The sequence below is a fragment of the Helianthus annuus genome, chromosome 15, assembly GCF_002127325.2.
Source record: "Helianthus annuus cultivar XRQ/B chromosome 15, HanXRQr2.0-SUNRISE, whole genome shotgun sequence".
Lineage (NCBI taxonomy): Eukaryota > Viridiplantae > Streptophyta > Magnoliopsida > Asterales > Asteraceae > Helianthus > Helianthus annuus.
This window is the reverse complement of record NC_035447.2, coordinates 104,797,414-104,824,992: the sequence shown is the minus strand read 5'-3', so window position 1 is coordinate 104,824,992 and position 27,579 is coordinate 104,797,414. Positions and strand designations below refer to the sequence as shown.

Sequence of the window (27,579 nt, the reverse complement as noted above, 5' to 3'; positions counted from 1 at the left end):
ATATATTTATGTCCTACCAAATTTATATACAAGTATGGTTAAGAATACTTTATATATATTTTTCAAAATAATATTTTATGTAAAGTCCCCAAATCAAGAACCCGAATGATTAGTCTCGTTCATTGTTCCGTTTGTTTAGATTTTGATTTCTATATTTTTATGGTGGTTTTGTCGTTGGATTCTTTTAGATATTATTTATGAGGAATCATTTTTGGAATGCTTCACAACGTGTAAGTAGATCTTTTTTCCCATTTTTACCATTAAACTTTTTGGGATGTATCATTATGTCATAAAGTTTCTTGATTATGTTAAATCATTTACCAAGCATGCAATGTTGTTAATGCACTTTTGTGTGGATGGCACCAGTGATGTTCGAGACCATTCGGGTCACGACTGAAGTCGTCCGTCGGTTTGACTCGTCATAAGATATGCACATGACGAAGATACGAGAATGACATCATCATAATGACATCGTGATGATGATGTCATGAATTATAGTTTGCATGAAATCATCTCATGTGCATACTTCATGACTTCATATCTCCATACGCATGGAATAAAGAAATGCATGAATGACTTTCGCATGAAGAGATCATAACATCACCTTCGCTTGGAATGCATTAGAATGACTCATAACCTTCGTGAGGTAGATGGAACCTTCGCACTTCAACATGATCTTCGCATGGAATCAAGAACCTTCGTGGTTTACATGTACTATTTAGTATAAATACCATGTTAGGCCATCTGTATAACATAGAGCTTGAATGAGCTAGAGAGAGAGAGAGAGAGTGGTGAGAGAGAGTTGTTAGTTTGCTTTGTATTAGTCGAATCTTGTACCGAAACTTTGTCGAAATTAATACACGAAACCGTTAATCGTTGATATCTCTACGTATTGTTCATTCTCTCGCTTGGTTTGTGTCGTAACGTGGATTCCGCACTCGTTACGACATCCGGAATAAGAAATCATAGTAGTCCGACGATCCGTATCAGGACCTACAAATGTTAGTGTGTATTACGTGTATTATTTGGTTGTTGTTTATTTGGTTGTTGTGTTGGTTATTGAATTCAAGCAAGCAAGCAAGCAAACATTTTGTGGATACACGACTGACATTTCCTGATGGTATCACCTCACATTTTCTTTCATGGGCTGACCTTTTCTAATGACTATGAGATGTTGGTATCGTCACCTCATTTAGTCACGCTTTTGTGGTTGTTGGACACAAGCAATTGGTTTTGGTTTATTTTATTTATGATGCATTGTCTTATTAATTGGTACATATGTTTATATATGAAGTTGCATGTTTACTTTGTTAAATAAATAAATCAAATAATAAAGAAAAATATTTTATTTGAATTTAGATCTATTCGCCTACTTTTTGTTGACCTAAAAACTTTTTCTACGCATGATACATGTACACAAATATGAGTGGATTGAAGGTTGAAGACATGCCTTAGATTGATTAAGGGATTTTATTCTATGTTTGATGAATTTGAATATTGTATGATTTATTTGAGATTTCTATGAAAGTGTGACAATTTAATTTGATCGTGTTTTAAATATTAAACTTATAATAGTTATCATGAGATATGGACAATCCTCATGTCCCGTTCCAATCCGTTGTGAGTCGGGATATGGCAGCTTGCTAATCTGGTCTTTCATAAACGCACAAAACACTTTGAAATTGCTCTTGTTTTCTTAAGGGAGAAAATTTCAACAGGTTTTATTTGGATCGTGGGTGTTAAATCTAAGGATCAAGTTGATGATAGCTTATTATTTTTGTTGTATTTTTTTGCATGTTGGGCCTCTTCTGAGTTTTGGATTGTAACCGGTGGTTGGGCTCAAGACTTGTTGCTGGGCTAGTAGTTGGGTTGGATTATATCCATAGCTGGGTTTGCACATGGATCTCTTCGCTTGGCCTTTGGCAGGGCCCAGTTGTATAAATAAGAGAGATCATTCATCTAATCACTATGATAATATCTTCTCTGATCTCTCTCCAGAAACTTCATACGCAAAATTAGGGTTTCTTGTTGTGTGAGTTTGAGTGTTTGGTGATCATACTAATCATCAGAGATGGAGCAGATCATCCTATTGATGATCTGCATAGGTTGAGCGTTTCATTTTCATTAGAATTGTGGGTGTTAAATATTAAACTTATAATAGTTGTCATGAGCAATGGACAATCCTCATGTCCCGTTCCAATCCGTTGCGAGTCGGGATATGACAGCTGCTAATCTGGTCTTTCATGAACGCACAAAACACTTTGAAATTGTTCTTGTTTTCTTAAGGGAGAAAATTTCAAAAGGTTTTATTTGGACTGTGGGTGTTAAATCTAAGGATCAAGTTGATGATATCTTATTATTTTTCTTGTATTTTTTGCATGTTGGGCCTCTTCTAAGTTTTGGATTGTAACCGGTCGTTGGGCTCAAGACATGTTGCTGGGCTAGTAGTTGGGTTGGATTATATCCATTGCTGATGTGGGTTTGCGCATGGATCTCTCCGCTTGGCCTTTGGCAGGGCGCTGTTGTATAAATAAGAGAGATCATTCATCTAATCACTATGATAATATCTTCTCTGATCTCTCTCCAGAAACTTCATACGCAAAATTAGGGTTTCTTGTTGTGTGAGTTTGAGTGTTTGGTGATCATATTATCATCAGAGATGGAGTATTGATGATCTGCATAGGTTGAGTGTTTCACTTTCATTAGAATTGTGTTTTGTTCTTTGTCGGTTAATATGTGCCGACTAGATTATTGTACGTTGTTAATCTGTGCCGACTGGTGATCAATAAAGTTGTTATTAATATTTTGATACTATGTTCTTGACAATTAAAGAGGTGATCTACACACCCACAACAACTTAGTATTTTCTATTGGCTAATACATGATGCGATTACTTCATTAACCCCTATGAACCATAGGATTATGAAAATTAATTCGGTTCATTGAAGTACTTACCTGCCAGTGTTGTTGAATATTATTAGGGAAGCAGGTTGCTGAGGTGAGAGGTCAAACAACCGTCGAAGTATATATGCACATAAAGCAACACTACAAAAAAGTTTAAAGAAAAGATTATAAATAATTTTGCAGATAAATAATGTTGGGATTGAACCCTAACAGAGGAACAGATAATGTAAAGCCAAAACCGGATCCCATCAGTGGACACTTAATAAGCAGCAGTTTGCTCTAATCTTTCCCCTTGACAGTGGTTATCCAACAACTGATGAATCTTGAAGTGCTGCTCAAATACAACAACTGATAAACCAAACTCTGATGATTATCTAACTGCTGAAGACAAACTCTGTTGCTCTATCTACTGCCGTCTCCTAAGTACTGCTGAAGATTCAAGCACTGCCCTCTCAAAGACTGATCACCTTTGAAGAAAGCACTGAAGACTCAACATCTGTGCTAAGGCTACAACAGTGGAACGTGAAGCAGTAGTTTCCTTATGTTTTGTACTTTAGTGATTATCAGATGTTACATAACAGTAGTTTGTATAGAACAGTATTTATAGTTTGTTAGGTCGTTAGATGTCACTATCATGGTGACGTCAGCTGAAGCATATCAGTAGTTTGGTTTGCCTATAAGTATGACAGTACTCTGTACTGTTACACTTGATCGTTTTGAGTGAGTTTTTCTCCTCAATTCATCCTTTCATCTTGTGCAACCAACTCTGGTATATCAGGCTGAGGGGGAGTTTAGATTGTAAGGTTTGACTGTAATCTTTTGCTTTTATGTAAATCTTTTGACTCAATGAAAAGCAATTGTTTATCAATCTACACTTTCCTTTGTTTGTGTTTACAAAGTTTGCTACTCATTTCCGCTGCACTTATTCGTTTTATGTAAACAAACACACTCACAGACAGCCTCCGATCCTAACAATTGGTATCAGAGCTTGGACAGTCAAATTCGATCTAACAATCAATTTGACATAACAGTTCAGCTCAAAATTCATTGATGCTAAGGTTGGTTGTATCCAGTTGAAAAACAGAGTAACGAGTGAATCATGGTTAAATGAATATTCAAATACTCTGAAAATCAACCAAGATGTCATATGACACACAAATCTCACACAACAAGCGTTTTCATACATATGTCACTCATTGTTTTCAGATCTGTAAAATGTCTGATAAATTATGGGATCGTTCGATGTTTTCAAAATTGATTTCAATTGTTGTGTTGATTTTTGTGATGTTTAGTCAAAATTTCTCATGTGTTCAAAGGCAGGTTGAGAACCTTCAAAAGGACCAAATAAATTTTGTCCAAAACACATTGAGAAAATAAGGTGTCAAATCAGTCCTAATCATAAGTAATGTGAGATTTGAAATAAAACATGATCAAACATGGTCAGATCTCTCAAAACATTGCTTCAAAATGATTATGGACAAAGTATGTTCAAAATATAATCTCCTAGTGAGTATTTCTGAACATATGAATAAACAGGGTATAAAGGGAAAAGGAAAATGAACAAATCTTAAAGTATGGCTATCTCAAACTTTTGAAATCAAAAGCAAAGGAGTATAAGCATAAAACACTCTTGAGGTTCAAATTAGATCATCAGTGGTCATTGTGCAACTGTGTGCATTCATCAATACAGGAATTGTTCTGGTAACAATAGCATCTTCAGTGATGGTGTTTAAAAGGAATTTACAATCAACTGACAAGAAATTGACCAAACAATGGTCAAAATAACTTGAGAATGATATGATCATGAATTTACTGAAAAATTTACGGATCCTTTTGATTATTTTCAAAACTTCCTTTGATTTTTGTTAAGGTGTTTTCCTCTAAAATAAAAACCAGATATATTTCATTCCTTTATGAAATATATTTTGTTCTTTTACTCATTTTTAATAGTAAAAGCTCATCTCTGGTCAGGATGTAATTTCCTTATTTTTGTGTGAAATTACTATCCTTAAATCTGGTCAAAAGGAAATGACATACATACCAAGGTCAGGTTGAGCTCAAGTTAGGTTTTCACTGATCATAAATTGATTGTAAATTGACTTAGACTACTGAGATACTCATGCTCTAGTTCAGGTAATTAGACACAAAATGAGCAGCTCATGTAGAAATGTCTTCATCATCTAGGATGCTAAACCATTGTCTAAATAATAGACACTTGGCAAAACCTAGAACAAAAATTCCTGTAAACAACTGCTGGCAATTTAATCTTGATAATGTACATCTAAAATGTATTTTGTTAAGAATAGCATTTCAAATGCTCAAACAGATGTTAGATAAGATACTGTGCTTTCACAAAGCAAAATCAAGTTCTACATCTGAACAAGCAGGTGCTAAAAGAATTTGTCAAAAGTCAAAACACTGCCGCACAAACAGTTGTTAAACATATGATCCTCATTGGTTTTTATCCACTGTTGTTCCTAAAATGCTGTTGTGCCATAACATCTGCTCTCTAAAGTCTGTCCACTGCTAAAGTGTCAACCTCTACTCTTCAAAAACACTGATGGTTAAAATTTTTGTTCCATCCACTGTTACACCCACCATTTCATTTTATTACCGTTGTAACTACTGATACTTGATCCATCAGTAGTTGTCGAAACAACTGTCCTCCATCATTTACCATTCTATCAGATGTTTGACACGTGGTCAGTTTTTAGCCTTCAGATCAAAATGACCGCTGCCACATCAGCAATTACTTTTTCCCTAAATAAAACCCTGATTAAATCCAAACAGGGTTTTACTGTCGAATTGAATTCCAAAAGTTCTCTTCTCATAACAGTTTCCCTCTCATAACTCCAAAAACTTCTTCGATCTTCTTCATCCAAAATGACGAAACCAAAATCGAAGTCAAAATCAAAACCAACATCTTCTTCCACAACAGCAGATGCCACTCAAATGGCTGCTGAAACGCTGGAGATTCGCTACAAATCTCCACACAACTATGTAGGTATACTCACAAAACCTACCGATAACCACACCTTCGATTCCATCCTTGACATCCTTTCTGCATCAAAGTACAAAACTTTGATAACATCAGACGCGCCTATTTACCTTGACACCCAGAGAGAGTTCTGGAAAAATGCCACCCTTGAAAAACAAGGAGATATCATCGCTGCCATCAACTCCTCGATACAGGGTAAGAAGGTAAACATCTCACCAAAATCCATCTCTGAAACCTTTAAACTCGATGATTTAAATGGAAAAACCTCTTTTACAAAAGACGAGTTGGTAAAGGATTTCATGAAAAGGGGCTATGCAGAACAACCAAACAGGGACACTGTAACAACTCTCACTAAAATTAATATTTAGTATGATAATTATGCAATAAGGAAACCCTAATTAAGTTTAGTATGATTAATTAATCAGTTAATCAATATTAATTAAGCTAACAAGATTAATTAAGCTAAGTAAGGTTTATTAAAAATAGATATATATGGGGTCGTATAAGAACGTTTAATATTAATAATTAAATATATTATTTTATTTCCCTTACTCCGTTTTTAATGAAACTTAGGTTAAAACGTAGATAAAAATATGCTCATTCTAAAGACATATTCGTCGTTTTATAAAACGTTATATTTTAAAAGTTATGCAAGAAAAACGAGTGAAGCAGCTGAATTAATATATATAAGCAAGCTAGCTAGCACGTCAAGCAGGTAGGCAGGCACGTCACTATCCCACATCGACAGAAATATGTTGAGGTGCTTGCTTGCTTGCTTGCTATAAATAGGAAGCTTAGGATTCATTTTCTTTGCTCATTTCTCTTCTTCTCTCTATATGTTGGTGTTCTAACCAATAATCACCGATACGATATTCTGTTCGGTCGATTCAGGAACCAACTAACGGAATCCAAAGTATTATACTTTGTGAGTTCGTTAAACGGAATCCAAAGTACTATACTTTGTGAGTTCGTTAAACGGATGCCAAAGTACTGTCTGAATAAGACTACACTTTGTGAAGTTCGTTAAGGTTCGAATCTCGTGACTATCGTTGAGGTTTGATTTGGGTTTTTACACAAATACGTATTCCATTCTATTAAGCTATATGTCTAAATACTCCCCACCACACACACGCGAATCACTAATTAGTATAGCAGGGTGCTGCTACGATACAGGGTATTAACTCGATCGCTATTACGATTCATTTTCCGACCGATCAATATATCCAATGGATGTTTAAGTGCCACCCACATTAGGGTTATACTTTGTCGTTCGTCGTTAAATCGATGGATGTTTAAGTATCGCACTTTGTCGTTCATTGTGAGAATTTGATCTCGTGAGTTATCGTAATTGTTGTATTAAGTTACCTACCTAGTTCGTGTGCACTAGGTTACAAGGCTAAATCAATAGGCTAAGCTTTGCCTGTATAAATCTGCAATATATCAAGGCTTATCTGTAGACTAAACTTTGGCCGTAGGAATCTGCATGTTTATAATGTGAGTCATTCTTCTTTTTAACTGTTTTCTCACAGTTTGTGAGTAAGTATTACAATACCTCAAATTATTTTCAAAGGTTATAATTATAGGGATTAAGTCTTTGTAATCACCAAATTACAGCTGGTATGTGGGGTATTGTGCACATTACTATTTTTATCACTCTAGGTGAGTGAGTATCACTCTATGTGAGTGATTATTACTCTGTGTGAGTAAACCGTCACTATTGGGGCGACGGGACCCAATAGTGGTATGACCACAGTCACAGATCCGGTCGAGTGACAAATACCCATTCTTGATAATTGGTTGATAAAAACATTGTAATCGCTCTTAATACTGTGAATTATAACAAATCTGTTTTTATAAAACCTGAATGAACTCACTCAGTATTTCCCGCTGACAAAACCTTTTTAAAACGCGTTTCAGGTAATTACAGTAGATTGGAGTAAGGATTAGATCCAGCACTGAAGGATTTCAAGAAGTGGCTTATTTCATTAATTAAATCAAATTAAGAAATATCGTTTTTATATTAAAAGCTACCTTTGTAAAACATGTTTTTATCCCATCTATTTAATAAATAAAATCCGGTGTTTCTAAACTCTGATATTTTTCCTAACTCACGGTCCTGATGAAATTTCCGCTGCAATGTTTTTCAAAATAAAAATAATCACCGGTACCACTGGACTGCTCACGGCACCCGATTCCGTCCAGGGTGGGTCGGGGGTCGTGACAGAAGGTGGTATCAGAGCCACTGCTTTAAGCCTATAAGTGTTGTGATAATAATACTTAAGCTTAATTAAAAAGAGTTAAGAGATTTCTATTAAATGGTAGCACAGCTGATAGCAGTTAGACTTGAACATAAGAAAAGATGCCTTAGTATAAGCTAAGCCACTGGTTTACACAATTAGGTGTTATAATAATACCTAAGTGAAACGGAGAATTAGAAACTTAATATTATTTAATAGCACTCCGGATGGTATTTAGACTTGAACTTAAGAATTTTGCCTTAAAATAAACTTTAAGGTAAATTACTTATATAAGTGTAATGTAATGGATACTGGTATGACGGTTAGCAGGCAATAACACTTAATTGCTATTTATTCTTGCTCATTGATATTATTTGGTCTAGAATAAAGATATGTTATGGGAATACAAATTTCCTTGATTCTGGATAAAAGTCCTAATAAAAGAGGCACTTTTAAAATCTGGAAAAGATACTATTTATGGGAAATAGAAAATTTTCTCCGGCAAAACTGGGTATAGAGTAGCAGACTCTCCAGCTTGTCCGGACATATTGAGATTACCGCTCCGGCGCGACCCGGATAAGACGGGGTAAATGTTATGTCAAATCAGTGACAAGATTTCCCTAAATAGTATCATGACCAAATACCTGAGTGGTTCTTGGAAATATGAATCTGTTAAATACATTGACCTGATAAATGGTATGTTTATTTCAGCATGTGAAATATGTGATTATATAGATAGGTATATCTATAAGGAAATTCCAAAAAGCCATAAGGATTGACAAATTGAAATAAAGCACAAGCATCCGTGTCTAGAATTCTTTATCAGGAATCTCTTTTCCAATATCAAACATTATTTTGTTTGATCATTTACCTCGTAACTCATACAATGAGAACCCTTTAAAGATGGGATATCATCGAAAGTATAAAAATCTACAATGCACAAGTAAGAAACATATAAAGTTGTGCTAATGCACAAGAAAACACATGAAACTTAAAATATACGTCCACAGACGTTGAAATATATCACACACGACTTTCCAAGGCAAGAACTTTGAAAAGTATAAATTGGGCACGATGACACCAATACTAATTCTGTCAGTAGAAAACTACTAATCAAAAAGAAGCACTTTGCCACGTGATCCTACAAACGATCTACATTTCGCTGAGGTACGTTGGAACAAGATTTCACAATCATCGGTGCACAGTCTAAACTAAGTCATAATTATTATCACTGAAAAAGGAGTCACATACCTTTGCTAATCCCCTATTCCATTTCAGTTCATTCGACATTCCCTGATAATGGCACTTAACAACGGGTATCACACAAAATTCCAGATAAAAGTTCTTATATTCCTTTCGTAGCAATTCTGACTTCTGCCTATAATAAGTTGACTTTCGTGTTCTTTTAATGGTCATCATACCATAAAGAATTCTTTCATAATAGCAAATATTGATCCATTTCGTTTCTTGGTAAATCCATACGATACACATGCACTATTTGTTGCGCATGTGGTTCATTTGAGTTATAAGACCCTAGGAAGGCTTCATTCCAAATTATTGTTTTATCCAACCTCAAATATCATTTCGCTATACTTGATCTTTGCATTGTAAACCGCGTTTTGAAAAATGATTACTCTTTGATATTTGATCGATAAATTTTTTTTTTTTTGAAAAACTCGATTTTCTTTTTGAAGGTTATACATGGTTTCTGTTGTGATCATGTCCGAACTTCCTTATTAAAACTCGTTTTATCCAAACCCAGTTAACTTGCTCTCAATACGTAATCAATTCGAAGTCCCATATGATGGATTGAAACCATCATATTCAAAATAGTCCCAACAAGCACTTCAATTCTCTTGAACCATAACATGCTTGTTTAGTCTTCGAATTCATCAAATCATTTCTTCGATCACGATCACTTTGTGATGATATTTTCACAAATTTGAAGATTGAGCTAATCTAGGATTTAATTATTTATTTATTTATATTGAATCCGCTTTGTTGATTTATTTTATGAAAGCAATCTTAACACAATTGTGTGCTAAGATAATGATCCACCATTTCATATCCTAATCGAGCCTTTCGTGATATTTCTTACCTTATCATCATTGATCGAAAAACATTATATAAACTTAATTATATATAGAAACTTACAATATAGTATTCCTACATTTAAAATTTTTGTTAAAACCATTAAGGTAAAGAATTTATATTTTTACGTATAAAATTTTGTTTGAAGTATATTCTCATTTAAGTTTATGCATTTATTATTGGCAATTAATATTAGTTTTATTATTAGTAATAATATATTAATAGTAATAGTGTTAGTATTATTTTTAGATATTAGAGTTATTATCAAGGGCATGTATTGAATAGCCTAGCCTTAGTTAGGCATGGACTGGCCACCTATGCTTAAACAAGGCAGCACTAACCAATATCCGCCGTGATAATGACTAGGTAATTAAGTCATCATACTTATTTAGTAAATTTCAATTATATATAAAAATATTTATATATTATATATATACTTTGTACTGTAAAGAGAAGACATATTTTCATAAAACAATTAAAAGGGACGAATAGAATTATCTAAATAATCATAAACAAAACATATTATAAATAAATGTTCATCTTGATTAATATTTCACAACCATTAAATACTTATAGAAATATTCTTTTATATTAAAATATCAAATGTTATTTACGCAAGCCAATACTTAAGTATGCTTGATATTAAAATAAACATTTATTATTCTACTTTTATGATTTAAAATACCATAATCTTATAGTTAAACATACTTGATTTTAAAAATAATAATCATAAGTTCTAGAATATTGGGTAAACCTATATCATTATTTTGTCAAAGTTACCACGGATTTTAATATTTAAACCTATCTATATTTATTTATTATTCTACCTTATGATAACATAAAAAGGAAAAAGGATTTTAATAAATCAAAATATCACCTATCTTTAATCAAACATTTTGATTAAAATCTTCTGAATACAATTATAAGACAAAAATACACTAACTTTATTGTCTTTTCATGTATTCTTACAAATCACCCATCTCAAACACATTAATTTTCTCATATCATAATTTAATATCTGACAAAACATTTTCATGTTTTCATTTTATTTTGACCCGGTCAATCTTAAGTCTTCCTTAGGTACCAATCAAGGTAAGTTTTCTTCTGACAAAGAATTTTACTAATTCCAAAAAGTTCTTCACATTCATTTTAAGAATCTATAGATCGTATATCTTTTGGCTTGAACCCACTCACCTTGAAAAATATATATATATATATATATATATATATATATATATATATATTCGTTTGAACATTTCATCTTTTGAAATATCCAGATTCGCCTCCTTGAAACTCTCAAATTCGAAAACAATAAATTTATTCGGTCATCATTGAATTCTTTCAATCATTACAAACACTTTGTAGCGTCCGAATAGATTTGTAGCCTGTGCTAAACCCTATTCATACGCCATTTTTTTGATTTGTCATATTCTTGGTACAATTATGTACTCAGATTACGATACACTAAATTCTATTGTCCAATACCATTTAAGTAAACGATATTGACTTTCGGATAATCATTGACAAATCATTTTCCATACTTACATTCACAAATAGATATTTATCAATTCAGAATCTCCCCTAATTGATCAAAGTAAGTTCATTTCGGATATTGAATCCAATTGTTTCTATAAATCATTTCTATTTTTAAAATTTATACCCCTCAAAATATCTTTTGATTCCATTCCACGATACATTATTTCTCTTAAAATAAAAGAAGAAACATAAAGAAAATATCATAGTCCAAATCTCGAGGACGAGATTTCTATTAAGGTGGGGAGGATGTAACAACCCTCACTAAAATTAATATTTAGTATGATAATTATGCAATAAGGAAACCCTAATTAAGTTTAGTATGATTAATTAATCAGTTAATCAATATTAATTAAGCTAACAAGATTAATTAAGCTAAGTAAGGTTTATTAAAAATAGATATATATGGGGTCGTATAAGAACGTTTAATATTAATAATTAAATATATTATTTTATTTCCCTTACTCCGTTTTTAATGAAACTTAGGTTAAAACGTAGATAAAAATATGCTCATTCTAAAGACATATTCGTCGTTTTATAAAACGTTATATTTTAAAAGTTATGCAAGAAAAACGAGTGAAGCAGCTGAATTAATATATATAAGCAAGCTAGCTAGCACGTCAAGCAGGTAGGCAGGCACGTCACTATCTATGTTGAGGTGCTTGCTTGCTTGCTTGCTATAAATAGGAAGCTTAGGATTCATTTTCTTTGCTCATTTCTCTTCTTCTCTCTATATGTTGGTGTTCTAACCAATAATCACCGATACGATATTCTGTTCGGTCGATTCAGGAACCAACTAACGGAATCCAAAGTATTATACTTTGTGAGTTCGTTAAATGGAATCCAAAGTACTATACTTTGTGAGTTCGTTAAACGGATGCCAAAGTACTGTCTGAATAAGACTACACTTTGTGAAGTTCGTTAAGGTTCGAATCTCGTGACTATCGTTGAGGTTTGATTTGGGTTTTTACACAAATACGTATTCCATTCTATTAAGCTATATGTCTAAATACTCCCCACCACACACACGCGAATCACTAATTAGTATAGCAGGGTGCTGCTACGATACAGGGTATTAACTCGATCGCTATTACGATTCATTTTCCGACCGATCAATATATCCAATGGATGTTTAAGTGCCACCCACATTAGGGTTATACTTTGTCGTTCGTCGTTAAATCGATGGATGTTTAAGTATCGCACTTTGTCGTTCATTGTGAGAATTTGATCTCGTGAGTTATCGTAATTGTTGTATTAAGTTAACTACCTAGTTCGTGTGCACTAGGTTACAAGGCTAAATCAATAGGCTAAGCTTTGCCTGTATAAATCTGCAATATATCAAGGCTTATCTGTAGACTAAACTTTGGCCGTAGGAATCTGCATGTTTATAATGTGAGTCATTCTTCTTTTTAACTGTTTTCTCACAGTTTGTGAGTAAGTATTACAATACCTCAAATTATTTTCAAAGGTTATAATTACAGGGATTAAGTCTTTGTAATCACCAAATTACAGCTGGTATGTGGGGTATTGTGCACATTACTATTTTTATCACTCTAGGTGAGTGAGTATCACTCTATGTGAGTGATTATTACTCTGTGTGAGTAAACCGTCACTATTGGGGCGACGGGACCCAATAGTGGTATGACCACAGTCACAGATCCGGTCGAGTGACAAATACCCATTCTTGATAATTGGTTGATAAAAACATTGTAATCGCTCTTAATACTGTGAATTATAACAAATCTGTTTTTATAAAACCTGAATGAACTCACTCAGTATTTCCCGCTGACAAAACCTTTTTAAAACGCGTTTCAGGTAATTACAGTAGATTGGAGTAAGGATTAGATCCAGCACTGAAGGACTTCAAGAAGTGGCTTATTTCATTAATTAAATCAAATTAAGAAATATCGTTTTTATATTAAAAGCTACCTTTGTAAAACATGTTTTTATCCCATCTATTTAATAAATAAAATCCGGTGTTTCTAAACTCTGATATTTTTCCTAACTCACGGTCCTGATGAAATTTCCGCTGCAATGTTTTTCAAAATAAAAATAATCACCGGTACCACTGGACTGCTCACGGCACCCGATTCCGTCCAGGGTGGGTCGGGGGTCGTGACAGACACCCTACAAAAGGGTTACTTCCCTTCTGCACCCAGATTTTTATTCCACACACTGCTCATGTGTGTTTCAAATAAAACAACGTCCTTCAATGAGATACCAACAAAAATCCAATGCCTGGGGTATGCAATTTTGAACAATGAAAACTATAACTACTCCCAGGAAATATTTGATGATTTGGTAAAGAACGTTGATAATAAGGCATTTCTTCTCTTTCCAAGGTTTCTAAGTTACTATTTTGAACAAAAATTTGTCGAGAAAGAGGCAGAAGTGCCCAAACAAGGTGTCTCATTCAAAATAAACTGTTTAACAATAGAAACTTTTTCAAGAATGATGGCACCAATAAAATTAAAAACAAAAGAGGCAGAGCAGACTGTAGAAACTGCCACTGACCCTCAAGAAACCACTGCTGAGCCCACTGCTCCAGGTGATCAGAGTAGCACACCCACTGCTCTGAAACCCACACCTGCCACCACCAAAAAGACCAAAAGAAAACCATCCAGAAAACCCACCAAACCCAAAACAAAGGCAACTCTGGAAGATGAGATCCCAGAGCAACTGCCAGTGACAACACAAAAGTCACCAGAAACCACTACTGCTACTTCCTCACAGCAGTTGGTAGAAAGATCTCAACCCCAGCCTCAAACTCCTCTTGCATCCTCACAAAAGGATCAAGTTGTAAGCACAGGGACACCACAATATGAAGCTCTAGGTCCACTCGGATCTATCTTCCACAGTCCTGATCCCAAGGACATGTCTCTTTCAACACCCATACCCTCACCAATAATAATGCCACAATCAATAATACCCCTGTTGCATGCAGTTGATATGGCACAGACAAAAACCAGTTCCTCTCTATCACCCATTAGAGAGTATACCTCCACAAGTGACTGGGTCTGATGCACTTACCTCTGCTATCCCAGCAACAACTGAGGAGGTTACACCCCCTGAGTTACAAGTAACTCCCGGTGGTAGTTCAAGTGGAGCAGCAACTGCAACTGATGGATAAACAGATCTTCAGTTGGACAGTTGTTACATAACTAAGACTCCCTTAAAGGCAATTTCTTCCATGGCAACATCGGTAACCACCAGTGAGTTATCTTTAACTGCTGGTAACATCAAAGGATTATCGAGTGCCGAAGAAAGAAGTCCCCAGTACCAAGAAAAAGGGGCATCAATGGATGATTTTTGGGCTACAGCTCCTAAGTCACACATTGATACAACCACTGCTGGTGGGGATTCAGATGATCCTGTTAATTCAGGTGATGATTCAAAATACAATGAATTGACGGCCAGAGTTGAAAATCTAGAATCTTCTGTTGCCGAAATAAAAGATATGGTGCAGCAGCTGTTAGAAGCTCAAATAGCCCAATCTTCTGCTCCTCCTGCTCAAGCACCTGCTCCACAAGCATTTGCTGCAAATGAGCTATGGAATATTCTCCAACCACTGCTTGAACATCAGCAACAATTGGCTGCTAAACAGCACGCAAATCAAGTACAAATGCTGACTAACATGGTGGAGTCTCGGTTCAAAGACACTCAAGCAGACATTAAGGCTATAAAGGCCAGCATACAACAGAATGCTCAAAGGGAGAAAGGCCCATCTACCATTTTCTTCATGGATACACCCCTGGCAGATAATGCCAAAAAGGGGGAGAAAACCAAGCTGAAAAAGAAAGGTATAGAAGATGGGATATACTTTGAACCAGAAAAACCCAAAACCACAAAAACTTCAACAGCTGATACAACAGTAGTTACAAAAACTGCTGTCAGTAGCCAAACAGCTGCCATCTCATCAACACACACACCTCCAACACACACAACTACTATTCAACACACACCACCACAACTACTGTTCCATCTTCATCACCATCTGTGTCTATAACACAAAAACCACCACTATCATCATCTACAATCACATCACCACCACTGCCTCCTGCCATAAAGCAGAAGACAGCAGATGTTATAACATCTGTTGTAATGACAACAGTGGTTGAAACACCAGTTGTTTCAACTACTGTCAGTCAGTCACAATCACAAACCACTGATCCACCCAAAACATCATCAGCCTCTCCTCCATTAAAAAGGAGAAGGGTTTTCATTCCTGATGATGAGTCACCACCACCACCACCATCACATCCTTCATTCCCTGCTCAAAAGCAGAAGACATCTGCTGACACATCAGCAGTTGTAATGACAGCAAAAGTTGAGACACCAGTTGTTTCAACAGTTGTTAGTCAACCATCCACCACTGCTCTATCCTTTCCTATATCCCAACCAAGGATCTTTAGCAGAAAAAGAAAGCCTATTACTGCCGATGAAGGGATACATGATCCAAATGCTGAAAAATATCCACTAGAGCTTGATGCCATAAAAAAATGAGATAGCTCAAAAAGAAAATTCTCCTCACTCATTGGCTACATAGCTCCAGAAGATATAACTGATTATCTCAAGTTAAAGGCTAGGCAAGCTAAAGTTAAAGCTAAAGTTGACAGTGAAAAAGAAAGGCTAAGCGAGGTAGGCATTGCTAATAGACTGGAGTTCTACCTTGCAAAGGTTAAGCAGATGGAAGAATTTGCTCAAGAGCTAGAAAAGGAAAAGGCTGATCAAAAGAAGAGATTGAGAAAACAACTTCTAGCCTTCATCATGAAAGAAAAGTTCTATTCTGCTGAAGAATCTCAGTTTAAAGAATGGCCTTTAATAGCTTTGAAGCATGAGGCTGAAAGGATCCAAAAAGTCAAAAATGATCCTTCAAAGAAGAAAACTGCTCCAAACTGGAGTAAGTACAAAAGGCTCATTGCTGATCTCACTGCTGAGTATAAAAGAAAGAAAAGGGAGTTGGTGGATGCCAAGATAGACACTGCTGAAGCCATATCAAAATGGTCTAGGCAGCAAACAGATGAAGCCTATGAAAGGCTGAAGAATAGAAAAACTGCTGAATCAAGGGCTGCACAGAAACGAGAACAAATGTTGAAACTTGAACAGCAGATAGACAACCTCAAAACAGTGTTGAAAACAGCAGACAACCTTACACTGCAACAGCTGACTGAGGCAGAGGTTAAAGAAAAAGAAGCAGAGTACTTCAAAGACATCATCATGAAAATGGATCTGAAAGAAGGCAACTCAACAAAGCTTCAGAGCCTGTTTGAAAAGGCATTAAACAAATCTGCATCACCAAACACTACAACAAATACTTCAGAGATTGACAGGCAAGAACTCATTGAACAAAAAACTGCAGATGACATAGCTGCAGCAAACAATGTCATTGAAGAAGCCCTCAAAAGAATGTCTGATAGTTTGCATGTGTTTTCAAGGCCATCATCTCTCAACTCATCAGGAAATAAATCTCTCCCAAGAAACCCATTATGCTTTAAAATACTAAAGTGGATGTCTGATCAAAAGACCCACGTATTGACTTTGGTCAGAGCCAATGGTGAGGTGAAGCATATATCAAGAAAAGAAGCACTAGGCCTTAGTGTTCAAGATTTGCAGGATCTCCTTGAGCTTTCACTGTGCAGGGATGAAGATGATCAGAGTGCCAAAGAATTTGAAGCTCAATTCAAAGAACAAGCTAAGGCACTCTTGATGAGTAATAAAGGTCCTGAATAAGGAAGGGTTTTGGCATTATCTGTTCCAGGGGGAGATTGTTGGGATTGAATCCTAACAGAGGAACAGATAATGTAAAGCCAAAACCGGATCCCATCAGTGGACACTTAATAAGCAGCAGTTTGCTCTAATCTTTCCCCTTGACAGTGATTATCCAACAACTGATGAATCTTGAAGTGCTGCTCAAATACAACAACTGATAAACCAAACTCTGATGATTATCTAACAACTGCTGAAGACAAACTCTGTTGCTCTATCTACTGCCGTCTCCTAAGTACCGCTGAAGATTCAAGCACTGCCCTCTCAAAGACTGATCACCTTTGAAGAAAGCACTGAAGACTCAACATCTGTGCTAAGGCTACAATAGTAGAACGTGAAGCAGTAGTTACCTTATGTTTTGTACATTAGTGATTATCAGATGTTACATAACAGTAGTTTGTATAGAACAGTATTTATAGTTTGTTAGGTCGTTAGATGTCACTATCATGGTGACGTCAGCTGAAGCATATCAGTAGTTTGGTTTGCCTATAAGTATGACAATACTCTGTACTGTTACACTTGATCGTTTTGAGTGAGTTTTTCTCCTCAATTCATCCTTTCATCTTGTGCAACCAACTCTGGTAGATCAGGCTGAGGGGGAGTTTAGATTGTAAGGTTTGACTGTAATCTTTTGCTTTTATGTAAATCTTTTGACTCAATGAAAAGCAATTGTTTATCAATCTACACTTTCCTATGTTTGTGTTTACAAAGTTTGCTACTCATTTCCGCTGCACTTATTCGTTTTATGCAAATAAACACACTCACAGACAGCCTCCGATCCTAACAAATAATAACATATACGATGCGAAGGATAATAACATATAAATCATGTGTGTAATACGCACACATAAATGTTCGTGTCTCATATTCATCTATTTGACAAAGAGATCAATGGTGAATTTTGTAGCTTACCCCCTTAAACATACAAGTGAAGCAATCCAAAAGAAAGCACTTGTCCAACTTGACTCCTTATAAGCTATCCACACCTAGAAAACCCAACCAAAGTACAAGATTCTTAAGTATTATAAAATTTTAGTGTCTCGTGTGTGCAATTAATACAATGGGATCTAGTACATTCTTTTTAAACTTGTACGAGCCTTTTTTTACCGACAAACATGAATCTATTACATTTTCTTGAACTTATTAAAAGTAGTAATATAGACATTTTTAGCAAGGGACTAGGCTACAATGCATCCTGCATTCCGGATTATGTTGCTTCTTCTAGGCTCAATAGTGGTCTTATGTGTATAAGTGTTCCTTGGTTTCACAACATTACCCCCACCTCGGTCGAGCGACACCATGTCTCCAAGGAGCAAATGGGAAAATGACTTAAGTAATGTGACATCGCCTTCCCAAGTTGACTTGGAAACCGGTAAGCCCTCCCACTAAATTTTATTTTGATGAATTGTTTGTCCGGATCGAGAAATAGAAAGATGGTACAATGTCCCATCCTTTAGGATGTAACACAAAATAAGCTATATTGATATGTCCCATTGTTTTCAAGTTATATTTGTACATACAAATGAGCTATATTGATATGCCTATAGCATTGGGTTATAATAGACTTAGATTAGAGAAGGAACGCGAACCGAAAACATTGCAATGTGGATGTATATGTCTGTTTCAAATGTTATGAAACACCTGTCAACAATTCGTATTTATTACTGCCATTTTTCAAATAACTGAAATCCTTTTATTACTTTCACATAAAAAGGAAAAATACTTGCGATGCAAACTCTTTTGTATAAAATGGAGATAACTCATCAACTAGCGTATAAATCAGAGCTCCCAACACCAAGCAACCTAATACTGAAAAGATCACTCTGGCAACTACAACAAAAGATCCTCCATTGGCATCCCTAAGCCAAATAATCAAATCAAAATTAAAGGGTAAATATCTCAACACGTACTAGAATGAAGCCATCAAACCTTAAAGTGCCATTAAAACGCAAAATGTTTAGGTTTCGAAACACAAACGGATCAGTTTAAGAACTTGTAACTCTATCTATGTTACTTCTTACCTTTTTTAACGTCTTGTTAACACAAAATATAACGGATCTTTCAAATATTCCTCATGTGACAGCTTGTAGAACTGTGCAAGGATGTAACCAAGGCTAACAAGGCTATATATGGTCAACAAAGTTGACAATAATTAGCATGTACCAACACCCATATTAGTGAAATAGATAGAAATGATTCAAAAACATTTCAGTACTATTAGAAAGATTAATAGATTACCTTCCTAGTACATTCATTGCGGCCATTACTATAAATGCAAAAATCCAACTTGATTCCTTGTAGTATACCCATGCCTAAAATATACGGGTGTAAAAGCACATATGAGTCCAATAACTTCTAAATATATAACTAATAATGGATGACTTATAGTTTATACGTGTGTGTGTATGAACCATATTTTACTTTATCTACTTCCAAAGCTAAAAATCTTTTTGAGACTAGGTGGTCAATTACGTTACGCGTAGAAGTGCATCGCAAAACGAGTAATTGGGTGGGAGTTTAAACCATGTTGTATATTATTTTGGAGGTCAAAATGAATAAGGTTCTAGCGTACCACAAACTCAAACATTGGTCAAGGATTAAGCTACAAATTAACAAAATATAACTTTTAACACATTTTCTTAGTTTTACGAGTCAAACATATTAGAGATAAATAAATTATTAATGCACTTTTGTATGGATGGCACTAGTGATATCCGAGACCGTTCGGGCCACGACCGAAGTCGACGACGTTCCTCCGTCGGTTCGACTCGACATACGAGATACATGTGACAACGACAAAATAATGATACGAGAACGACATCATGACATCATGATGACATCATCATCATGACATCATCATGATGATGTCATAATTGTGTTCAACATGTTAACATTCAAAGAACAAGACCTTTGTGTATCTTAGCATGCCTTCATGTTTCTTGGCATGCCTTCGCATGGCATAATTACCTTTGCGAGGGTTCTTGGCACTTTCGCGTGAGAGCTTAGACCTTCGTGTGTATATTAACTGTTAGTATATATACGTTGTTAGGTCATTTGTTTACCAGTGAGCTTGAATGAGCCTAGAGAGAATAGAGAGAGAGAGATAGAGTTATCGGAGCTATTATATGATTGTATTTTGTACCGAAACTCTTTCGAAATCAATATACAGAAACATTAATCACTGTATCTTTGCGTATTGATTATACTCTCTCACTCGGCTGTGCCGTAACTTGGATTCTGCACTCGTTACAGCATCCGAAACAAGAAATCACGTTCGTCTAATGATCCAGGACCTTCAAGTGGTATCAGAGCGTAAGGCTTGATTTCTTGTTGAAAACCGTGCAGTTTTTAAGTGATTTTTAAGGTGTTCTTGAACAAAAACTCAAAACCAACATCTCTTGACTGAAAAACGAATTAAAACTCAAATATATGATGTTATCGGTTGATGTTTATGCTTAAAACTTGTTTAAAACGATGGATATTATCGAAAGTACAAGTTTTATTGAGTTTTGACGTTAAAATCACTATCCACCATTTTTTTTCGCAACAAGCTCGCCGTAATTAGTCGCCGGAGTCTGTTGATATTGTTTAAAATCAATCCTTAGTGAGGTTTTTAATTGAAAATTCTCTAAGATTGGTTAAAACCCTAGCGATTGTTCTCATTACGCGTTTAGTTTTGTTGTGTGTGCAGATGTGGCTTTCAAACAAGCTAAAGATAAAGAGAACGTGTCAGATGACAAGCTGTGGAATTACGACACGACATGCATACAAGCAGTGGATCAAGAAGATAAATTTGCAGCTGACCAATCATCAACATCACGAGGATCTAAAGCTGATCAAAGCTTTACAAGCTACATTCAAAGGGGAGTTTGTTGATGCACCTCCTGCCTGCAACTAGTGTTGATTCTTGAAGATCCGACAGAGTGAAGTCATCATGAGCATCTTCCAAGGGGGAGTTTGTTGATGCACTTTTGTGTGGATGACGCTAGTGATGTCCGAGTCTGTTCGGGCCACGACTGAAGTCGACGACGTTCCTCCATCGGTTTGACTCGACATATGAGATACAAGTGACAACGACACAATAACGATATGAGAACAACATCATCATCATGACATCATGATGATGATGTGATAATTGTGTTCAACATGCTAACATTCAAAGAACAAGACCTTCGAGTATCTTAGCATGCCTTCGTGTCTCTTGGCATGCCTTCGCGTCTCTTGGCATGCCTTCGCATGGCATCATTACCTTCGTGTGGGTTCTTGGCACTTTTGCGTGAGAGCTTAGACCTCCATGTGTATGTTAACTGTTAGTATATATGCGTTGTTAGGTCATTTGTTTAACGGTGAGCTTAAATGAGCCTAGAGAGAGAGAGAGAGAGAGTAGAGAGATAGAGAGTTATCAGAGCTATTATATGATTGTATTTTGTACTGAAACTCTGTCGAAATCAATATACGGAAACGTTAATCATTGTATCTTTGCGTATTGATTATACTCTCTCGCTCGGTTGTGCCGTAACTTGGATTCCGCACTCGTTACGGCATCCGAAACAAGAAATCACGTTCATCTAACGATCCGTATCGGGACCTACATAAATAGAAATAAAGTTTTGTATAAAAACATACTACACTAAAAAAATTCTTCTAATTTGGACTTGGTTCTGTAGATACTATATACGTATGTATAATTTTGTGTGTCTATGCAATATGATACAATGCACTTGTATAAACTATGCGAAGTGTTTTGGTGTTCTATGTTGGAAATTTATGAAAATAGTCTTTTTCACAAATATAGAAAAATGATTTTTTCCTATTTTGGACTAGAAATAAATATAAGAAAATGAGCGGATTTTATATATTTATTTGTGGGTTTGTGTTCTATCGTGGAAGAGCTTCGCAACGAACTAAACCATATGCAAAACGGAGCTAAGATGAATGAGATATCGATGCTCAAAGTTTGGTGTTTGAAACTTGAATGCTGAAAAAGTGGGAAAGTGGCATCTTCTCCCACATAGGAGGAGAGATGAAACTTAAAGGGGTATTTAAGTGGGAACTCTCCATCCTTATTGTTTCATGGAAGCACTCACTAAATGTACTCGCGAAGGGTACGTAGCACCCTAACTCGCACTCGCCCTCGCGCGCGCGTAGCGTGGGCGATGAGGGCTGCAAGGACCAGGTGGTTGGTGACGTGGCATGCAGGCACATGACCCTAGTGGGTCCGCGCGAGTACACGTGGCATGGTGGCACGCACTCGCGCATGGAGCATGGACACTGAAGTGACGTGCGCGGCACACCAAAGCAAGCCAATACGACGTGACTGTGTGGCGTGCTCGTATAGGCTCACAGGTGACGTGGCGCACGCGCGCAGGTGCGCATGGAACTGAGCCAGTGTGGCGCACACGCGCATGGAAGTGAGCCAAAATGGCGCATGCGTGCATGAGCGTTCACACTTGCACGCGCAAGGGCGCGCGCGCACCAGTGTGTCTTGCGTGCGCGCAGAAGCTTCCAGCAGTTATTGCCAGTGTAGTTACACTTCGGCATTTGAAACCGATGAGTCAATGCGTTTGACTGAGAATTTAATGACGAATTAAAGTGCATTGAAGATGTTTAATGCAGTTTAATTCTCCCATTAAATTCGTTTTTCAGTTTCGACCTTACATCTGCAGTATAAATAGAGGACCCAACTGCAGAATCAAACACACCAAAAATTTACACAACAACATACAATCTTCTCTGAATCTTCATCTTCTTTTTCAAGAATTCAAGGTATACCTTCGGGTTGGAGTCAAGACCGGCAGTGCAACTGCTCCGGGCTGTCGTATCCTGGAAACATACGTGTTCTCCTTGGAGACACCAAATTTGTTTTAAGGGACCTGTGTCTAACACGATCCTCAGCCAATAACACCAGTTCTGTTTGAATTTTCTGTTTTTGTTTTTTCATTTTTCAGTTGTAATTGTACTGTACTTTTATACGGATTCCTACATTCTATTATAATGCTAGAGAATTTGATTGAGAAAAGATGCTTACAATTAATTCACAGGGGTGTATCTATATTCTATACACAAGAATACATGAATATACCAAGACTAATTCTACGCCTAAGGTTTGAATAATTAAATGGTAATTATTGAATAGACTTGACGTATTGGCTATTGACTTGACCATTTACTATGACTTTTCCTTAATATACCCCCGCAAGATTGATAATCAGTCCGAGACTCCAATCTTGGAGCGAAGATGTTGAAACGAGCCACGATACATCGACTTTGTGAGAACATCTGTAAGCTGAACGGTTGTGTGTATATGAGTTACTTCAAGAAAACCACCCGCCTCTTTTTTCTAACAAAATGATAATCCAACTCTATGAGTTTCATTGGCGAATGACAAACGAGGTTTGCACAGACATATGTAGCACTAGCATTATCATAAAAGATCGTGTAAGGGTCAGGTACTGAAATTCCGAGCTTAAGTTAGAGATTTTGAACCCAAGAGAGTTAAACTGCTACAATGGCAAAAGTATTGTATTCGACTTCAGTGGAAGAACGTGACACTGATTTTTGTTGAGCCGACTTCCATTAGATAATATTAGAGCCAAGGTAGATGATGTAGGTTTTGGTGGTGCGTCCCTAGTTAGAGATACCGTCTAATTAAAATCTAAAAAAAGTTGTGAGTCTAAGAGGGGCAATACGGTTATGAAAGAACCAATGGTGAATGGTTCATTTCAAGTAACGAAGAACTCATTTTAGATTTTTCCATGGCAGTTATGTCGGGCAATGCGTAAATTGAGAGAGTTCATTAATGGCAAAGGAAACGTCGGAACGTGTGAAGGCTAAGTATTGCAATGAGCACACAAGTTGGTGATATGGTGTAGCATTCACAGTTGTTGACCTGTTCGTATGTGATAACTATTCAGTGGCACTTAGAAGGGTGCTTACATGTTTCGGCCCATCCATTTTGAACCTAGTGAGAAGGTTTTGATATAGTAACATATGTAGCTTACAAATATGATTTGGGTAGGCGGGGTTAACATATTTGGGAGGTTAAATCATGTACCCATCTTCATGTAACGTCCCATTTGACATCCAGTTACAATACATTCCAATTTTTGGATAAATCAATTGCCAATATAATCCGAACTGTAACCGACTTTTTCACCCGACAAAATATGTCAAATTAGTCGTTGTAATATTCTCCAATAAACTTTTTTTGCAGCAAAGCGAATGACGTTTTTGACAATTGAAGCCACTGGGTTCTAGTTTTTCCCGGGATATCCACTTGCAATCACTTGGTTTGTGAGAGATAGGGGGACCAGATCCCACATACCGTTTTTTAGGAAAGCATGTAATTCGTTGTTCATAGCATTGTGCCATTGTGGGTCTTTAAAGGCCTGGGTATGGGTGTTGGTTCAATAGTGGTGAGAATAAGATGGGGTTGAGGTACTGGCAAACTTTGGCTTTAATACATAGGATTTTGTTTATGGTTTCGTTGTGCCAAAGGTGTTTGGACACATCACACGCCTTCTCTTGGCAACAACATTTTGTTTTGGTGTATACGGGGGTTTCGTAAAATGTGGGTTGCCTTGTGATTGAAGATATGAGATGAGTCCTTGATACCCACTACCATTTTCAATGAAAAATAAGTTCAAATGAGTTTGAAAAACAACTTTAACTAAAATTTTGAACTTGGGAAACAGTTTGGAAATATCAAACTTTTATTTCATTGGATATAACTAGACGTATCTGGAGTAAAAATCCATGAAATTAACATGATAAGTAAAAGAATATACCGAATTTTCAATTGGTCCCCACACGTCCGGATATAAAAGTTTTAATGGTCTTCATACCCTAAATGAGTTGGTAACGAAATCTTTGTGGTTATTGTTTATAGAGCATGAGTTACAATAAAATTTTGAATTTTAGATTGAAGCCTTAAACATTTTGCTAAATATTTGAAGATCGAAAAGACGAGTGACCAAGTTTATGATGCCAATTCAACATGTGAAGTTGCTTAAACATTATCGAGTTCATTTCTCTCAGATCCACCTCCTGGCCTTTCTAAGAATTGTTCATTTCTAACTTACTCGCATTGCTTTCGCTAGTGCTCCATCAGTATCTCTATTCAGGTGGTTTTACGGTTTACGTGTCGACGGCGATTGGTTCACATTCAAGAAGAGGAAAGATAGTGTGTTCCTCCTTGCTATTCCTTTATGCCTACTTCTACGTATATGAAAGAGTGGAAAAACAAGTTCATCTTCATCTCCCCTAGAATGTTGTCTGAGCCTCTACAATCTCGGGATCCCTCCGCTGTTATCGAAGACGATGCCCCTCCTATGTCTAATGCCGACAGTCCCTTGTGGAAATTGATGTGTGAGCATACCACACGAGCTTTTAATTTTCCTCAGGGGATTTTAGCGATGGATGATTGATTCGGATGTGGCAGTCTCGAAAGGTCTTGGATAAAAGGACGGCTATTGAGTTGAACAAAGGTTGTTGCAATTAAGAAGGCATGTGAAAGAGGGTTTGTTGATCAAACGACAACAACAGGATGTAGTGATCAAGATTGTGATCAACAACAGCAAAACTATAGCAATCAAGGAACAATGATTGCATGCTTGATTAAAGGAGAAAACCCAGGTGTAGTGCAGTGTTAGATCGGATCAACAACAAACTTCAAAGGTGGTGAAGTAGCGGGTTTGATCAAGGTGGTAGAGAAGGATGTTGCCCTATTTGTGGCTAATGGTTCAAGTGTTTGGACAAGTTTAAGGTGTGATCCTAAAGAAGTTAGCAAACAGGGGGTGCGGTGTTGTTTGGGTTGCACCAAAGGTGTTGATGCAAAGCGGACACAAGAGACCGAGTATGAAGGTGGAAGAACTTTGTGTCTTACTTGGTATTCAAGACCTAGGAAGAACTTGACAAGATAAAGGGGTGATTGTTAGAATTAATCTTATTAACACTCAGAAGTTAGAGGATTCAAATGATTTCTTTTTATCCGTATTTTATTTCAGTAGGAAGGTTTATGATTTGTACAATTTTTATTTTATTTGGTTTCCTTATATTAATAGGTTACTTGTTTTCCAAAGGGTTGTTTAGTATAAACACGGATTATAATTTAGGATTTATGTACCTTCAGTTTTGATCAAACATTTTTTTCTTTTTAAATTCATTTTCAATTATATTGAAGAAGACCTAATTTTCAACGGTATAAAATGAAGTCTAATTGGCAAACAAGAAATTATTATCATACCACTATAGGAACAGTACATGCGGTAAAGTCTACCGCCATTAGTATGAACCACCTGTAACAAAATTGTGAACATATATATTCAGTTGGTTTTTTTTTTTTTTTTTTTTTTTTTATATGAAATGACGACTTTCTTGTATTAGGATACCACATTCCTCAATTGATAGCAGTTATTTCTTCTTGATACACAAAAAATACACTCTTAATTAACTAAATTAATATTCATGGTCTTTATATATATATCCCAAATAAATGCATCTATACATCCAAAAACAAATTGTAGACTAATTGATTGTATTAAGAAACATATATTAATTCCAGAAAGATTAGACTGAAAACGTGTATCTTTGAGAAACATACAGTTAAAATAGAGTATTAGCTTAAGATTATTAGACAATTACATCTACAATTTACATGACTTTCCGTTGCTAAAGATTGGGAACAATACACCACACAAGAAAATCTTATTACAAAGTTTTAGTTTATTATAGTAATAGTTGAATTATGTCTTCTTCTTTAAACTGCAAACCAACAGTTTTAGTTTATTATAGTTAATTAGTTCAATTCAATATTTCAAATTAAACATTGAAAAACCGTTAGTTAAGATCATGAGATTAAAAGACTTTACCTGGAATGTATATCAAAACAAGAAAAGTAGTCACCGAAAAGGAACAAGTAAGCAAACGCAGCTACCATCACACAAAACAAGAAGATAAACAACGTCTTCATTGAGACTCCAATGGATGCCGCTGCCACCATTATTGAACAGATGTGTATGTGTGGAGAACCGTTGCCAAACGTTAAAGAGT

General features: G+C 36.0%; 1 protein-coding gene across 2 annotated transcripts; it reads right to left on the bottom strand.

Moving 5' to 3' along the window:
* Nucleotides 1-2,936: 2,936 nt before the first annotated feature.
* Nucleotides 2,937-27,579, bottom strand: LOC110942911. 2 transcript variants are annotated; one of them, XM_022184676.2, is made up of 7 exons: nucleotides 27,399-27,579; nucleotides 26,774-26,825; nucleotides 19,768-19,841; nucleotides 19,257-19,388; nucleotides 19,119-19,170; nucleotides 18,442-18,515; nucleotides 2,937-3,045 (listed from the first exon to the last, which is right to left on the bottom strand). In XM_022184676.2, exons 1-7 carry the CDS (start codon nucleotides 27,527-27,529, stop codon nucleotides 2,952-2,954), a joined length of 609 nt encoding a protein of 202 aa, XP_022040368.2. In that variant the 5' UTR covers nucleotides 27,530-27,579; the 3' UTR covers nucleotides 2,937-2,951. The 2 variants fall into 2 exon arrangements, 1 of the variants encoding a protein (XP_022040368.2); XR_002594866.2 differs by lacking the exons at nucleotides 2,937-3,045; nucleotides 18,442-18,515; nucleotides 19,119-19,170; nucleotides 26,774-26,825 and adding an exon at nucleotides 19,551-19,652 and having other exon boundaries at nucleotides 19,255-19,388; nucleotides 27,399-27,417.

What these genes read in the sequence shown, in the direction of transcription:
- LOC110942911 (XM_022184676.2), bottom strand. Translation starts at nt 27,529, where the DNA reads ATGGTGGCAGCGGCATCCATTGGAGTCTCAATGAAGACGTTGTTTATC. An exon ending in CATGTACTGTTCCTATAGTG is followed by an intron (nt 19,842 to 26,773) that starts GTATGATAATAA and finishes CGTATATTTTAG; the next exon opens with GCATGGGTATACTACAAGGA. An exon ending in GCAATGAATGTACTAGGAAG is followed by an intron (nt 19,389 to 19,767) that starts GTAATCTATTAA and finishes TATTTGGCTTAG; the next exon opens with GGATGCCAATGGAGGATCTT.